The sequence below is a fragment of the Podarcis erhardii genome (genome assembly GCF_964252035.2).
Source record: "Podarcis erhardii genome assembly, chromosome: 14".
Lineage (NCBI taxonomy): Eukaryota > Metazoa > Chordata > Lepidosauria > Squamata > Lacertidae > Podarcis > Podarcis erhardii.
The window spans coordinates 7,407,761-7,425,825 of record NC_138503.1 but is presented as its reverse complement, the minus strand read 5'-3'; the positions used below and the strand labels follow the sequence as shown (position 1 = coordinate 7,425,825).

Sequence of the window (18,065 nt, the reverse complement as noted above, 5' to 3'; positions counted from 1 at the left end):
TGAAATACTAGAAGCATTTTGAACATTTACACAAAGCAACACCCTTTCCCCTCCACGCCTTAAATATGGAGATGATGAACAGGAATAGTAGCAGCAACCACCTGAGGGAGATCTGCAGCAGCAGGAACTCTGGGATGGACAACCCTGGTCTTATCTCAGAAATTAAACGCTTCTCCATCCACCTTAACCTGCCCTCACACCAACAGATGAGACACTTACCCAGCAAGGGGTGGCTCTTTATTATCTCTGGCTCCTCGGTCCTTTGCTCCTCCACTTTGGCACTTGCTTGCCCATGACCGTTGGCCAAGGTCTTCCGACGGTTTCTCAGGCCCTGCCAAACTTCAGCCAGCAGAGCAGCCTGGATGGCTTCAGTCATCTGCCAGAGATGCAGGCTGTCAGTGAGGAGGGTGTTAGGCTGTCCTGCCCCAAGCCCAGGCCTCCTTCCCCCCACCCCTCTTCTCCCAAACACTGCTTCAGGGACAGGGCAATGAGCAGGGAAGGCCTACTTACTTACCTATGCTTCTGAGCACATATGCTAGGATGCTCAGTGCAGAGGAAAGGCAAAGCTAGGCTGACCCTTTGCCCTGCTGCATTGCTCTATCAGTGGCAACTGGCTTCATGATAGGAGGGGGTGAAGAAGAGGGGCGGGGGGGTGCTAAAGCTGGGTGGGGTTGAGGAGGTGACCAGAACCTCTCCTGCCCATCAGACTGGAGAGGCTGAGAACTTTTCAACCACTTGTCACATACACAGCAGCCAGTTCCTGATATTCTTTGACTTTGAACAGTCAAAAAGAAAAGAAAAAAAGACCTCTCCACACACTGACACATCAAATGAATGGCTAGGCTAAAACTTCCCCCTAGATGCATCACCTTTTTATATGCAGAGTGCTCTTTCAGATGTTTGCATGGTCATCCATATCGGATAATTTCTATACATGCAGAACTAACACAATATGCGAAAGGTTCAGGGCCAGCCTATTCCCTGACACGATCGTCTTACACATGTGTAGGACAATCACTGGAAATCCGACAGGTCAGCAACAAATATGTCACATGGAGTTTCTGCTCATGGTTTCAGCAGGCTATGTCTGTGCTGGTAAACTGGTACTGAATCAAGGCAGAGACCCGGAGGCTGCGGGCCTTCCTGATTCCCCCAGATCTGCAAAAGCTTCTTTGGTCTGGATTCCCTTGTGCACATGAGCTGAGCTTGGCTAGATGCCAAGGTGCTCTTGCAGGACACACTGTGCTGACGAGGAAGGTGATCCTGGCTGGATTTCGGCACCAAGTGCATCACCAACAGATAACTGACTGTGGGCTTCTCTGGCACACCAAATGTCTCAGCTACCATATATTGTGCCCCATGCCAGCGGTCTGCAATGGATTGCCACCACCTGTCCAAGGTATCTTTGCACTTTGTTGCTTCAAGGAAGCCTACACAATAGTTCTCAATGGCAGAAGAGCACCCACTTCCTACCTCTATGGATTGGTCTCTCCAAGAAGAAATAAGTTTGACAAGTGAACTGTTCTCTGGTTCATGGACAGGAAACCCCAATATGTCTGAAAATAGAGGAAACACTCTTTGTTAGGCTGCATCCAGTTGAAGTATAACAATGCCCCAGGCCTTTAAAACAGAACCACTTGTCTTGAAGGCCTTGTAAAAGATTATGGCAGTTTAAGAAAAGAAGTTTCATCCTTGTACCTGTGACTTTAAAGATGAATGGGAACCCTTTACAAAGTATTTGCAGACGCAACAAAGGGAACTGGACTCCTTGGCTGGTTTTGAAAAAACATTCACAAACTTTTTATTGATAATTATCAGCTAAATAGTTTGAGGATCTATACAACTGTGTAACATGCAGAAAACAGCATTTTTAGAGAAATCAAAGACTGGAACTAAGGGATGTTCGGGGGTGGGGGTTGGGGGGTTCTGTGGGGGGAGGGAGGGGGAGGGAGGAAAATGGGGGAAAATAAGGATGATATGTTTCTGGATAATATGTTTTGTTTTAATTTTGAATAAAAAAGTAATTAAAAAAAGAAAGAAAAGAAAAGAAGTTTCATGAAGCATTTGCAACTAAACCGGAAGCTTGTACACAAGCTAACAATCCTGGTATTGTTGACTACCTCTGAACTTTCTGTTTGCAATATACAGCCCACTTAAATTTAATCCACTTGACAATACACATATCAAATCACATGTAACTGAAGTTCCGGATTCCTCAGTTTTGATTTCCAAGGTCCCTCCCCTGAAGAAAATCCATCCTGGGGTGTAATGCAATATGCCCTACGGTCTCCAGTTTACTTACATAACATCAGCGTAGGAGAGTATCTATTTCTTCCAGCTTTAAAAAACCAATACCTTATTTTTAGTCTTGGTTACCAATGGCTATTTTTCTTATCAGTAAAGAATTAAGGATATAACTAAATTACCCATAAATCACCCACATATGAGCTATATAAAGCTAAACAGAAAAAGAGCAGTAAGGAATATATTGAGGATGCTGGAACTGCTAATGGAGCTGGTATAGAAAATGGGAGAAGTTGGTGTGCGGAGAAGCAAAGCGGGGCTGTGACTTAATGGCGGGGCAGAGGCCCCACGCAGGCAGAAGGCTCCATGTTCAATCCTCACATACCCTCCAAGTGTCCCAATTTCCCAGGGATAGTCCTGGAATTACAGAAGCCATCCCAGTTTCTGATTTGATCCTGGAATGTCCTGGTTTTCCTTTTTCCTTCCCTCTATGGGAAGGAAACGTGGGACGCGGGTGGCGCTGTGGGTAAAACCTCAGCGCCTAGGACTTGCCGATCGCATGGTCGGTGGTTTGAATCCCCGCGGCGGAGTGCGCTCCCGTCGTTCTGTCCCAGCGCCTGCCAACCTAGCAGTTTGAAAGCACCCCCGGGTGCAAGTAGATAAATAGGGACCGCTTACCAACGGGAAGGTAAATGGCGTTCCGTGTGCTGCACTGGCTCGCCAGATGCAGCTTGTCACGCTGGCCACGTGTCCCGGAAGTGTCTGCGGACAGCGCTGGCTCCCGGCCTTTAGAGTGAGATGAGCGCACAACCCTAGAGTCTGTCAAGACTGGCCCGTATGGGCAGGGGTACCTTTACCTTTATGTCTCGGAGAACATTTTTTTTTATTGGTTTTATTCATAACAAACAATATAAAATAAACATCAATACAATATCGCAGTGTGGGATTTATCCAATCCCTTGACTTCCCTCTACCTTCTCCATGGTTCCATTACATTTATTATTCATTCATGCATCCCCAGATCTTATTTTCCATCTATATTCTCAGAGAACAATTAAAAGTGGTGTTGCAAAATTGGAGTCCTGTTTATATGGAAAATAAAATCCCTGCACCAAATGAAGGAAATGGTGTGGTACATGACTCCAGTCAAGCTTGCAAAAATCTATCACTTGCCCGATAATAAATGTTGGAAATGTAAAGAGCCTGAAGGTACATTCTTTCACCTTTGGTGGACGTGCCCAAGGATTAAGGCTTTCTGGGAGATGGTCTATAATGAAATGAAAAAGGTATTTAAATATACTTTCCTGAAGAAACCAGAGGCCTTTCTCCTGGGCATGGTCGGCCAATTGGTGCCAAAGAAGGATAGAACTTTCTTTATGTACGCTACAGCAGCAGCAAGAATACTCATTGCAAAGCATTGGAAGACACAAGACCTACCCACCTTGGAAGAATGGCAGATGCAAGTAATGGACTACATGGAATTGGCGGAAATGACTGGCAGAATCCGAAACCAGGGAGAAGAGTTGGTGGAAGAAGATTGGAAGAAATTTAAAATCTATCTACAGAAACACTGTAAAATTATTGAATGTTAATGACGTTGGAATGAAATGAAGTGGTTCTAGTAATAAGGCAAAACAAGAATACGCAAGAATGGATTGATATTAGATGAAAATTTGAAGTTATAATATGTGAGGATAAACAATTAAGGGTAAACTAAGAGGGTATGGATTTGCTGAACAAATTTTTAAATGGAATACAAAAAAGGGAGGTGTGAGGAAGTCATGAAAATAAGTTAATGAGTGGTAAGATACTAGAAAGAGGGATTTTTTAAATTTTTTTTTAATTTTTATGTTTAATTTTGGATTTTGGATTTTTTGTGTTTTCCTTTACTGTTTTGTAACCCTTTTTTTGTTAAAATTTAATAAATATTATTTAAAAAAAACAACAAATGAAGGAAATGGTGAAGCTGGCATATTAAGACCTTCCTTTAGTTTTGAAGAAAAAGGTCACCAATCCACTTTAAATTCTCTAATTGCAATGCTTCTGTAGGCAGCCATTTACTAGGAAACACTTGGAATGTTGATTCCTTTATTGTAAATGAAGCCTTACACTGTCTGATCAGAAGGAAGTCCCACTGTATTAAATGGAGCTTACTCTGGGTAAAAACTGAGCAGCTTTGTTCCCTGGGCCCTTTCAGACAACCAGCTTCCAACTTTCATATTCAGCATCCTTTTGGAGGAAGGAGACTGGTTATTTAAAGGATTCCCCATCTGACTATAATTTAGGATGTGATGTAGTCCTTTTGCATTTCCTTGAGGAATCTGGCACCTGCCTGCCCACTCCTGAAATTTCTTCTGCTGTTAATAACAACAAATGAATATTGACTTTTTGCAGGTCACACTGGGCAAACTCTCAAAAGGGGGAGGTTGTTTCATTTAGCTCTGAGCCAAAGGTCTATGGGTATACTGAAAAATCAAACACATCTGACCAAGTTGATGCTACAATAAATATATTAGGTGCTACAAGACTCATTGTTAAAAGATATGAAGACAAAGACATGATCAGATTTTATGAGTTTATGGCATGCTGCTTCTGGGGTGAGATAAGCTGTTGCTTGTGAAATACAAAAAAAAACAAACATCTTGTGGCCCATGCAGCTGCCAGGAACTGGGAGAAGTCAAACTGGCCAGCTTCTTCTTACATCAGCTGTATGTTTTTCTACCTGCAACAGGTTATTCATAGGTTTATATGATCATGACATTAAAGCAGGGGTCAGCAAACTTTTTCTGCAGGGGGCCAGTCCACTGTCCCTCAGACCTTGTGGGGGACCAGACTATATTTTGGGAAAAAATAATGAACAAATTCCTATGCCCCACAAATAACCCAGAGGTGCATTTTAAATAAAAGGACACATTCTGCTTGTGTAAAAACACCAGGCAGGCCCCATAAATAACCCAGAGATGCATTTTTAGTAAAAGGGCACATTCTACTCATGTAAAAACACGCTGATTCCCGGACTGTTCGAGGGAGCCAGCGTACAGCTTCCGGGTCATATGGCCAGCATGACTAAGCCACTTCTGGCGAACCAGAGCAGCTCACGGAAACACTGTTTACCTTCCCACCTTCCCAACCTATAGGTTGGCAGGAGCTACGGGAGCTCACCCTGTCACAGGGATTCGAACCGCCGACCTTCCGATCGGCAAGCCCTAGACTCTGTGGTTTAACCCACAGTGCCACCCGTGTTAGTTTGCCTACCCATGCATTAAAGCATAGAAGTCCAGTTCTAGTTGAAGTCAAGTCACAATGAAAATGATGAAGCCCCTGAAGGTCACTAGGATAAGAACTGCGTGCTGCTTGCTGCCTGCTGCCCAGGAGGACTCCCCTGAGTGAGTGCTTGAGGGCCCTGCTCTTGCCACTTACCATCTGGCCTGGGGCGGGGCCTGACAGGCCTCACTAGGACTGCTTGCTGCTTGCTGCCTGCTGCCCAGGAGGACTCCCCTGAGTGAGTGCCTGAGGGCCCTGCTCCTTCCTGCCACTTACCATCTGGCCCAGGGCGGGGCCTGACAGGCCTCACTAGGACAGTGTTACTGCAGGAGGGGCACAGAGTGTTTTTAAAATGTTTTTTAAAAAATTTCTTTAGGATTTTTTGTATGTGGGGGGTGGGGGTGGGATGGAAGTTTGGTTGGGTTTGGGGAATTATTTTTTTATTTTGATGTTCTTGTAATTTTTACATTTTTTTGTTTGTATTGTTTTATTGGTTTTGTTTGTTTGTATAAGTTGTTATTTTGTTCTTAGGGGGAGGGGTCAGGGCTGCCGGGGAGTGGGCCCCAGCCCACAAAATGGCTGGGGCATGTTCCACGGGGGGGAATGCACTGGGACAACCGATCTCAGTGATCACGGGTAGGAGGAGGAGTTACGCTAAGACCAGACCATGTCATTACAGAGGAGGCAGGTTTAGTCGTTGTCTGAGGACTATTCCTGCCTCCGGGTCTGGTCCTGACCGGATGGATACTAGAATCAGCAAGGGATACCCACATGACCTGAAAGTGTTGCTGTGCAATGCCAGGTCAATGATTCATAAGACCACTGCCATCCATGACTTGATCATGGATGGAGGATTTGATCTGGCATGTGTAACAGAGACTTGGTTGGATGAAGCAGATGGGCCTGTCCTTGCCGCTGCTTGCCCACCAGGTTTCTCTTACGCACAGCAACCCAGGTCATGTGGGCGGGGAGGGGGGGTTGCAGTGATTTTTAGGAAGTCATTAGTCTGCACCAGGCGTCCTATTGGGAAGACCCAGTTTTCTGAGTGCATGTTCTGGAAGTTGGGCAATAGGGGCAGTACAGGATTCCTATTGGTGTACCGACCTCCCCGCTGCACCAAGGATTCCCTGCCCGAGCTGCTTCAGGTCGTGGCGGATATGCTCCTGGAGACACCTAGCTTGGTTGTCCTGGGGGATTTTAACATCCATGCCGACACGACCTTACAAGGGGCCGCTCGGGACTTCGTGGAAAGCATGGCCTCCATGGGGCTGTCCCTGAATAAGTCTGGCCCAACTCATAGCCACGGACATGCCTTAGACTTGGTGTTTACCTCTACGGATGCTGGTGATCTGACATTAACTAAAAGCGAAACAAAAGAAGTGCCATGGTCAGATCACTTCCTGGTGCAACTGGACTTCTCCACAACCCTTCCCCTCCGCAGGGAGGTGGGACCAATTCGGATGGTCCGCCCCCGCCACTTAATGGATCCAATTGGCTTCCAGAGAGTGGTAGGGGATGCTTTATCCCAAGTTGATGGCCTTTCAGCTGATTCCCTGGTGGCCCGCTGGAATGCGGAGTTAACCAGGGCTATTGACTGTCTGGCTCCGAAGCGCCCTCTCCGATTGCATGGAGCCCGGACAGCCCCGTGGTTTTCCCCGGAGCTGAGGGTGATGAAACAATCGTTGAGACGGCTAGAGCGCCGGTGGCGGAAAACTCATTCTGAATCAGACCGGACACGGGTTAGAGCTCAACGTCGAGCCTACCAAGTGGCAATGGCGACGGCGAAGAGGGCCTTCTTCACCGCCTCCATTGCATCTGCAGAAAACAGCAGCAGGAGACTTTTTCAGGTGGTTCGCAATCTATCAGAACCACCTGTACCACCGGGGCCTTGTAGGGACCCCAAGATCTCCTGCAATGCTTTTGCAAAGTTTTTTGCAGATAAAATCGCTCAGATTCAGAAGGAGGTAGACTCCACCGTGGGAGCAGGGCCAGGGCGGGAGAGTGCTAGAGTTCTGTCTGGTCCTGTTACATGGGATCAATTCCAATCTGTTACCTCCGAGGATGTGGACAGGCTGCTTGGACGAGTGAAACCGACCACCTGTCTCTTTGATCCTTGCCCATCCTGGCTGATAAAAGCGAGCCGGGAAGGGCTGGGCGATGGGATCTGCGGGGTGGTGAATGCTTCCCTCTGTGAGGGAGCCTTCCCAGACCTGCTGAAAGAGGCGGTCATTAAACCGCTTCTTAAAAAAAATCTTTAGACCCGGCCAATTTGGCCAAATATCGCCCAGTCTCAAATCTGCCATTCTTGGGCAAGGTGATTGAGCGGGTGGTTGCTGAACAACTCCAAGCACGCCTGGAGGAAACGGACCATTTGGATCCCTTCCAATCGGGATTCAGGCCTCACCATGGGACTGAAACTGCCTTGGTCGCGCTGGTTGATGATCTCCGGCGGGCTAGGGACAAAGATGAGAGCTGTTTCCTAGTTCTGCTGGATCTCTCAGCGGCCTTTGACACCATCGACCATAACATCCTTCTGGACCGTCTAGAGGGGCTGGGAGCTGGGGGCACTGTTATACAGTGGTTCCGCTCCTTCCTCCTGGGCCGTGTCCAGAAGGTGGTGGTGGGGGGTGAGTGTTCAGACCCCTGGGCTCTCACTTGTGGGGTGCCTCAGGGTTCTGTCCTCTCCCCCATGCTTTTTAATATCTATATGAAGCCGCTGGGAGAGATCATCAGGGGGTTTGGACTGGGTGTTCATCAGTATGCAGATGACACCCAGCTCTACCTCTCCTTTAAATCAGAACCAGTGAAGGCGGTGAAGGTCCTGTGTGAGTGCCTGGAGGCGGTTGGAGGTTGGATGGCGGCTAACAGATTGAGGTTGAATCCTGACAAGACAGAAGTACTGTTTTGGGGGGACAGGAGGCGGGCAGGTGTGGAGGATTCCCTGGTCCTGAATGGGGTAACTGTGCCCCTGAAGGACCAGGTGCGCAGCCTGGGAGTCATTTTGGACTCACAGCTGTCCATGGAGGCGCAGATTAACTCTGTGTCCAGGGCAGCTGTCTACCAGCTCCACCTGGTACGCAGGCTAAGACCCTACCTCCCCGCGGACTGTCTCGCCAGAGTGGTGCATGCTCTAGTTATCTCACGCTTGGACTACTGCAATGCGCTCTACGTGGGGCTACCTTTGAAGGTGACCCGGAAACTGCAATTAATCCAGAATGCGGCAGCTAGACTGGTGACTGGGAGTGGCCGCCGGGACCACATAACACCGGTTCTGAGAGATCTGCATTGGCTCCCAGTACGTTTCCGAGCACGATTCAAAGTGTTGGTGCTGACCTTTAAAGCCCTAAACGGCCTCGGTCCTGTATACCTGAAGGAGCGTCTCCACCCCCATCGTTCAGCCCGGACACTGAGATCCAGCGCCGAGGGCCTTCTGGCGGTTCCCTCATTGCGAGAAGTGAGGCTACAGGGAACCAGACAGAGGGCCTTCTCGGTAGTGGCGCCCGCCCTGTGGAACGCCCTCCCATCAGATGTCAAAGAGATAAAGAATTACCTGACGTTCAGAAGACATCTTAAGGCAGCCCTGTTCAGGGATGTTTTTAATATGTAATGCTGTATTGTTTTTAATACTGATTGGGAGCCGCCCAGAGTGGCTGGGGAAACTCAGCCAGATGGGCGGGGTATAAATAATAAATTATTATTATTATTATTATTATTATTAATTTGTTAGCAACAAATGGTCCCCTCGACACCCCACTGCCTGTGGGGCTTTTTTGGGGGGGGGGTGTCTAACGCTGGCACTCACTCCCACCACTCAAAAACCCCAGTAGAGGTCATCTTTTAGACGGACGACTAATACCGCGCCACCATTTCCCTTCGGAGGCAAACCGGAAGCCTACTTGGAGAGGGGATCTTACTCATACAACAGTTTTGCTGGAAGGAGCGCTAACTTAGGTCTTTCTCTTTCTCTTTTATGATAATGGAAGTTTGAAATGTTCATGTAGAGGGTGGTGTCACTCACCACCCATAAGTAAAAACCCCAAATGGCATCTCTTAGCAGTCATACCTCACAAAACAGAAGGAAAGCCCACTTGTAGCAGCGCTGAAATGATTTATTGGCCCAACATCTTTCAGCCAGAGGCTGAGAAACAACTGCTGTGCATCACACCAGTGCTTCAGGCACATGGCTTAGCTGCCCTACCAGTTGAAAATAGTTGAGAGCATGATGGACCAGTGTTTTAAATGAAAGTAAGGATACCTGGGGCATCTTGAGTGTTGTGAGAAGTTCAAAGTTCAGAAGGTACTAGGGGAACATATGGAAACTCAGGCTCCCTTCTCACAACTCACAGGATGACATTAATGTTTCAGCACCTCGAAATGTGTTTTCAATGCTGTCATGCCTAGAAAACAAACATGGGTTGTGTCTTGTGCCGTAATTCTGCACTGTCTCCTGATACTCACGTTTAGTGGACTCTTCATAAGAGCTTGTGGTCCCAAGAGATGGTGTGGGTCTCCATTTGTTGCGTGCAGACTCCAGTTTCTGGCGACTGAGGGGAAATGTTATAACAGTCAGAGAGATCAGTGCAGGCAAGCAGAGATACCACTAAGCAATCCTGGGCTATAGTAAACTTACTGACCTTTATGGACCTAAGTTAGACATACCCATTATCTTCAATGGGTCTACTCTGAGTAGGACTAACATTGGCTCTAACCCAATATATATCTATAACTGGAGGAGGACCCTTCCTTAGTGTACAGATGATCAAAGAGTGAGAAGCTGGCCATCCTGCTAAGACTTCCCAAGAGCCATTTGTCCTCAGTGGCTGTCACAGAGAGCAGGCTCACTTGCTTAAAGCAACAAGGATCCCATGTGAAAAATCATCTGCCTGGCCCTTCTCTTGCCCACAGTCCACAGCAAAGCAAACCCCCAGCCTCTTGCATGTGTTGACTTGTCAGGCTCAGTTCGCAGCATCCAAGGAAGCAGGCCTGGGAAAGGACTGTGCTCCTCATCAATATAAGCTGCCAGTCATGGGAGGCCCATGGCATAAAGCAGCCCTTTGAAATGACTGGCAGCTGCACAGTTGCCATCTAGACTTCCTGCCTGCCTGCCACAGGCTCCTCCCTCACAGCCACCTTTCGTCTTGCCTTGACTGTTGGCAGAATCAGCAGTACAATCTCTCCCCTCCCCCCAGCTTTCAAGTTAGTTGTCCTTAGAAGGCCAGACCCAAGAGCCATGCAGGTTTCTTGAAGGACAATGATCACCCACACCAGTTGTCTAATTAGCATGCTCCATTTGGCTCGACCAAAAACACAGCACACATTGTTTCTCTTCTGCCCAGATGCTGAAGGAGCAGCCAGCAAAATAAATGTGCCCTTGAGTGGGTATGAACAAGCAAACCAGCCAAACAACTTCATATTGATATTCCTATTTAATGGGCAGGAGTAATAAAAATGCAACTGATGGTGGACTTCCAAAAGGGTAGACCAAACATGGTGTGCGAGGAAGTGTCTGTCAACTATCCCTTCCCAAGAGCCTTCTTACTGCGACTTGGGAAGATGACTCCTGCAACTTGCCAATTTCAACTCCTCAGGTTAATTAATTCTGGGAAATGCCAGTTTCCAAGGTCCAGTTTTTTTTAATGCAAATAGAAAACCAGGAGTGCCCCAACCAGGCATTTCCTGGTCTATATTTATATCTATCAAGATAGGGAAACTGAGGTTTCTCAAAATGTGCACTACAAATATTGTATGATATTCAATTTCAAGACCTTTGCTAGTTTCCAGGCTTATAATGCCTTATAAGGGAGAGGTGCTGAACGATGTCTGAGGTGAGTGGGGATAGGTAATAGATAAGCTCTGTCCTATTGACTGACTCTAAAGGTAAAGGGACCCCTGACCATTAGGTTCAGTCGTGATCGACTCTGGGGTTGTGGTGCTCATCTCGCTTTATTGGCCAAGGAAGCCGGCGTACAGCTTCCAGGTCATGACTAAGCCGTTTCTGGCGAACCAGAGCAGCGCATGGAAACATTGTTTACCTTCCCGCTGGAGCGGTACCTATTTATCTAATTGCACTCTGAGGTGCTTTCGAACTGCTAGGTTGGCAGGAGCAGAGACCAAGCAACGGGAGCTCACCCTGTCGTGGGGATTCGAATCGCCGACCTTCTGATCGGCAAGCCCTAGGCTCTGTGGTGTAGACCACAGCACCACCCGAGTCCCTTGTGCAGACTAAACCAGGCAACAAATGATTGCAAAGTAGATATTTTTCTATCGGTAGATCTGTGATCCTAAACGTTGTGGGGGTTCGAACTGCCGACCTTCTGATCAGCAAGCCCTAGGCTCACTAGGTCCCAACTCGAAGGTCTGTGACACTTTTGAGCAGGAAGTGTTGATAGCATGGCAAATGGAAACTACTCTCAGGTTCCATTCCTGGTAGCAAGGAATGATTGATGATGATCTACTTTTCTCCTCCTCATAGCCTTTTCCATATGTTCTTCTCCCCTACCTGCAAGGACTTTGCAGAAGTATTTAGTGTGAGATGCAGAAGTATTTAGTGTGAGATGAGTATCCAGCTCTTCTTTCCTCATTAAAAAAGAAAAGAAAGAATCTGGTTGATGGCTTCAGGGAAGTTGAGAATTGGGACAGCGCCTGAAACTGAATCTAGGCATGGGAGATGTCATTAGTTCCTTGGACATAAGCCCAATCGTTATTTACAGAGTTCAGCCTCCCACATAAATCAAGGTTATGTGGAGACCCCAGTTTTCAACAGTGGCTTGGAATCTGTTTCACAAAATATATCTTTGTTCATGTCTTCAAGCCTAGATGTCATAAAATGAAGCCTAAGCTATATGGGGCTGCCCTTCATAATTTCTGAGATACATTTGTTCCCCTTTTTTGTGGCAGCCTATGGGACGTGGCAATATGTGGAATAAGCACTGTAAAACACAGTTCCATCACAATCATGGCCCAGAAAAATGGTCTGAAAGCAAAAGTGACTAAAGCTCAGTGACTAAAGCAAAGGATTTCTGCCCCTGAGCAGTGCCTAGCTGGGAGTCAACCAACTGAGAACCATCTGTAAGACCCTCTAGAAAGCAATGAATAAACAGAGCAAGCAAAACGAATAAATGATGCAAACTATTATTCCCATTTCATGGAGATGAAATGAGAAGGAGCTAAATCCTAACTGGTACACCAAAGGATGTAAATGTGGGTTAATTAAGAGTAATTTGGAAACACTCTTAATGGGTTTCCAGGGCATGGCACTAGGCTACACTATGAATGACAAATGATAGGCAGACAAAGGAATGTCTGCCCATCCATCTGTGCCATCTAACATTTTGCCTGCTTGGGTTTAGAGAAACACCAGAAAATGAAAGTTCTTACCTGGTCTTTTCTAAGGGCCTGCCAAATATCCTTTGAACTAAATATATCCTTCTCAGTAAGTAACTCAGAGTCAGGGATCTCTCTGTGGTACGGATGCTTTTTGTGTGTCCATTGACCCTTCCGGTTTGCTCTTGGGCCACACTAATGTACCTGTGACACAAATCCAGCACTTTTCTGGAGAACAAGTGATTTGCCTCCTGCTGCTGTTCTGCCCCTGGGGAACTGGCATTGCACCATCCCGGCAGTGTCAGAGAGAGATGATTGTTCCTTGACATAAGTCCAAATGAGACTGGATAGAGAAGTCTCAAGATATCTAAATACTGAACACAGAGATCATCCAATTCCCGATCCACACCCCAAGGCAAGAGGCATGACAAGAGGAGCTTCGCTGCATCCATGACAACATTCACATTGACTTTTCCTGATGGCTGCCTCCGAACCTTCTTTGAACTCTTCGGCTTTTTGTGTCTTTTGATGCCACCACTTTGTTCCAAAGAGCCAACTGCATTACTCTCTCCAAATGTTTGCTCTTCAGCTGGAGCTTTGACTTGCCCATCCAATGGAAAGAGTGACCCAGAAGTTCTGTTTCGTTTCATCATTAGCATCCTTTTGTCAGCTGTGCTTTTGGCTCTCTTTAGAGCATCATAGCTGTGGAATGAGCTGGATGACTTCAGTCCCTTGAGCTGGGCTGAATGCAGGAGTTCAGCCAATTTTTCCAAATCAAAGAGAAGGACATAAAAATGGATGTTCTGTCTCTCTGTCTTCACAGGCAGGATGGTAAAAGGCCACTGGGTATGGCAGGCAGTGGGTAGCTGAAAATAATAAGAACAAGAATAATGTACAATAATGAAAATTACCCACAGCACATAGTATAGTCAACAGAAGGGTAAATATAACAAACCATTTCTAAAAGCAAAATGCAACCAACAACCAAAAGCGAATGCAAACCAAAAGTCAAGACTGTTAAATAAAAGCATCTTCAATCTCTGGTGACCCACAGAAGGAGTCTGATGGGTTTCTTTTGGGACAGCACTCCAGGCAAGGCCCTGTGCGTCTCCACTCCCATCGTTCAGCCCAGACACTGAGGTCCAGCTCCAAGGGCCTTCTGGCAGTTCCCTCACTGTGAGAAGTGAGGTTACAGGGAACCAGGCAGAGGGCCTTCTCAGTGGTGGCGCCTGCCCTGTGGAACATACTCCCATCAGATGTCAAGGAAATAAACAACTATCTTACTTTTAAAAGACATCTGAATGCAGCCCTGTTTAGGGAAGTTTTTAATGTTTAATGCTGTATTGTGTTTTTAATATTCTGTTGTGAGCCGCCCAGAGTGGCTGGGGAAAACCCAGCCAGATGGGTGGGGTATCAATATTATTATTAATATTATTACATATTCCAAGATGGCACTGAGAGCAAAGCAACCTCAAGCAGGGCATGGCATTTCAGAGGTGAGCAGGTGGCAAAATGGATTTGTATGGTGGTGTTCTATTGTAATGTTCACTTTCTGTAAGCTGCCCGGGAAACCTGTTGAAGGGGAAAGTATAAATTTTAAAAATATGTTAGGAAATGCTCAGAGGAGGAATGCTTTCATACTCACCCGAAGCAAACTGCTTTCTGTGATGACTACCACAACTTCCAATGCCTTGTAAGACAGTTTTGGAAAATGTTTTGGAAGCTCCTTTTAAAAACAGGCAGAGTGAAATAAAAATGCAATCCTCACATTTTAATTGTGAGAGGTGCCTGTGTCGACTGCAATAGGGGGGGGGGGAGTCTCTTTCACCATTTTTGCTCCTTCTGCTTCAGTTCCTCCATGTAGAACTACCATGTGCAATTCAACAAGAGCCAAGACTTCGCTGCTTCTGCTAGTGTTCACTGCACACTCAGCGACTAAAAAGGGGGAAAGAGTCTCTGGCAAAACTCAGCAGAGAGAGGAGGCTAATCCCCTGCTTCCAGGGAAAGGTCATTCTTCTCTTCCCCCTCATCCTCAAATACATCAACACAGGCTATTAACCTTAACTGGTCTAAGCCAGACCCACCACACAAACATTTTATGGAAAGTACAATGGAAATGCTATTTTACCAGGTGACCTTTTCATCTCTGCAGGCTCTTTGCCGCTGGGATTCACCTGCTTCTAGGAACTATGTCTTGCCCACTTAGAATGCACACGTCCATTAGGAAGCAGAGCACTTGAATTCTTCAGGCACTCCAGCTTCCTGATGCCAAGGCATCCTACGGCAGGATTAGTGCTAAATCGAGAGACAACAGGAGCAACCAAAGCTTTCTCCTTCCACAAGGGAACCAAGAAATGGAATCATGTGGTAGTTTTGCAAAGAAAACCATCCTCCCTTCTCCATTAAAGGGAGAGGTCACCACACCCCTAGTGCTCTCTAAATAAAGGCCTGGTTCCCAGTGGCACGGACACTGGAATGGTTATTCATACCTGTGGAAAACAAGGAAATCTGGATGCTTTTACACCTAGGTCTGCTAAGTCTGCAAATGAGAAACTGTTGCCTTTTGCTAAGAAACTTTGGATAGGAAATAAAAGTCAGAAGCTGCAAGGAGGCTGCTCTGTCTGGAGTCAGGACAGAACAACAACAAACCTCTGGTTATGTGAAACATTAAATAAACACACAAGATGTAACCGGTTGTACGTTTTAAAAAATAATATATTCTATTCATTGTATTGAATTGTAGATTTCAACAGAAGTAGCTCATAAAGTTCAACAAAAAAAGTAGAAGACCCAGTGGATCAGTTCATTCTCTAATCAGTTTATGCATAAGGTCCATATATGTGAAAGTGTCTGTTCCACCTGTCTGTTCATAGAGTCCAACAATCCACATGAAAGGTTGTTGCAGTTCCACAGAATCCTTTCACAGAGTCTAAGACAAGGATTTTCATAATATTAGCCTTGTTTCGCCATCCTAAGCTTCATCAGTAGTTCAAACTCTGGGTAATGCAAATAAATACAATATTGTAATCTCACACATTTTTACAGCAAAGATAATATAAAAACCGCCAACAACCGTACATACCATATCTTGTGTGTTTATGGAATCAGGACAGGGTAGAAAGGCTGCAGAGATTGTCACGCCCAAAAAACTTGGGGGAATCAGAATGCTGAAGGTGAGCAACCTACAGGTGTACCAACTCATTTCTACTCAGGCGTAAATCTGAGGCCAAGTCCTTGCACATTCTACAAAGCTATGATCGAGCACACATCTCTCCAGTACACATTTCACAGATCCTGCCTTGGAGAGATCTTCCAGATGCTATTTGAATATTCATATGTGCCTGAAAGATTTTCTCCCAACAAATCTGAACATTCATTAGATGTTCATATGCACCATGAATAATCACACATTCCACACCAACATTTCTCCTATTGGTCCTAGAAGCTGGCACAGCCAATGGTCAGGGATGATGATGATGGGAGTTGTAGTCCAGAACATCTGGAGGGCACCAGGGTTAGAGATGCCTCTTCTACATCTCAAGTGATATTGGTGCTATGCTTTTTCCATCGGATGCGTTATTTGAAAAACTGAATGATTCTTGGGGCTGTTTCAGTCTTCCTTGAAAGCAGCCACTGTAGCAACATTTTTTTAAGGAATACTGAGAGGATCGAGGAAATTACAGACTGGTTAGCTTAGAGTTTATTCCAGGAAAACTGGTGGATAGTGTTGTTAAACTAAGACCTACAAAGCATATAGAAGAATAAGTCCTGAAATGGAAGCAGTGGGGCTTCTGCAAGGATAAGTTCTGTCTTACTAAACTCTTCAAGTTCTTTCAGAGTGTCAACAAGCATGTAGAGAGGGGTGATACAGTTGTGAACTTAGACTTTCAAAAAGCTTTTTTATAAAACTTCCTCACCAAAGACTCCTTCAAAGACATGAAATAAGAGGGAAGGTCCTCTTTTGGATTAGCAAGTGGTTAAGGAACAAAACGCGGGTGGCGCTGTGGGTTAAACCACAGAGCCTAGGACTTGCTGATCAGAAGGTCGGCGGTTTGAATCCCCGCGACGAGGTGAGCTCCCATTGTTCAGTCCCTGCTCCTGCCAACCTAGCAGTTCGAAAGCACATCAAAGTGCAAGTAGATAAATAGGTACCACTCTGGCAGGAAGATAAACGGCATTTCTGTGCGCTGCTCTGGTTCGCCAGAAGCAGCTTAGTCATGCTGGCCACATGACCCAGAAGCTGTACGCCGGCTCCCTCAGCCAATAAAGCGAGATGAGTGCCAGAACCCCAGAGTCGGCCACAACTGGTCCTAATGGTCAGGGGTCCCTTTACCTTTATCTTTAAGGAACAAAAAGCAGAGAGCTGGAATAACTAGGCAGCTGAATCATGGGCAGGATTCAAAGTAGGACTAAATGAACCATACAAAATGGTTGGCAAGGGAACAAGTCCCTCCAACCACTGGCTATATTGCTGGCTCTGGGAAGCAATGAGCAAAAATGCAAAGCAGGTTCCTTAAGATGTGCCTGGTGGACAACAGCCTGATGAGCTACTCCCAGTGCTTTCCTTGGCCCTTCTCTGCTGAGCACCCTTACTTACCCCCCACTGGTGCCAACCACCTGCAGCCCTCCTCCACCCCACCCTGTAAATGTGGGGCTAGGGGCATCCTGGGACAACACAGTGGACAGATGCACCTCTTTTGGCTCCATGGGCCCCAACATCTCACCATGTTTGAGTGCTGACACCAGCTCAGCAGCCTGAAGATTGGCAAGGCAAATTGTAGGCGAAGAAGCATGCCGGAAATTGCATGCACTGGAGAGAAGGGCCTGGAGAGCCGAGCCAACGAGCACAAATCCATGATCCAACTAATAGCTGAGGCAATCTTCTTCCGAGCCCCACGCTGCCCTGCCGGCAGCCAGTCCTCCATTTTGCATTAAGTGCTGGAGCCTCTTTTTGCTCTCCGCGGCCACGGCAGGGGTAAAACAACCAAGCGGCTGAAACCCAGCGACCGGTAATAAATTACTATATTGGATGCCTTTTGTTTTCTCCTGGCTGTGGCTTCGCTGTGTCTTCCCTGCTATCATTACCAATTAAAGTGGGGGCTGCTTTGCTGAGCAGCACCTCGTAATGGCACCCGGCTCCCTCTACTCCAATTGCTCCGGCGAAAAACACCCGAGGTCAAGAAGCTCCTTTGACCTCTCCCGGCTCACTCCCCCTGACCACTCGCGAGGGGAAG

At 46.6% G+C, this 18,065-nt stretch overlaps 1 protein-coding gene across 1 annotated transcript in view; it reads right to left on the bottom strand.

Moving 5' to 3' along the window:
- The window catches only part of WDR72 (WD repeat domain 72), an 82,006-nt gene that overhangs the window by 24,063 nt on the left and 39,878 nt on the right, over window positions 1–18,065 (bottom strand). The window contains exons 15-18 of the mRNA XM_081839405.1: window positions 12,886–13,697; window positions 9,967–10,052; window positions 1,474–1,556; window positions 220–376 (exon numbers count right to left, since the gene is read on the bottom strand). Of these exons, the coding sequence (XP_081695531.1) occupies window positions 220–376; window positions 1,474–1,556; window positions 9,967–10,052; window positions 12,886–13,697 (1,138 nt within the window). The remainder of the gene's footprint in view (window positions 1–219; window positions 377–1,473; window positions 1,557–9,966; window positions 10,053–12,885; window positions 13,698–18,065) is intronic.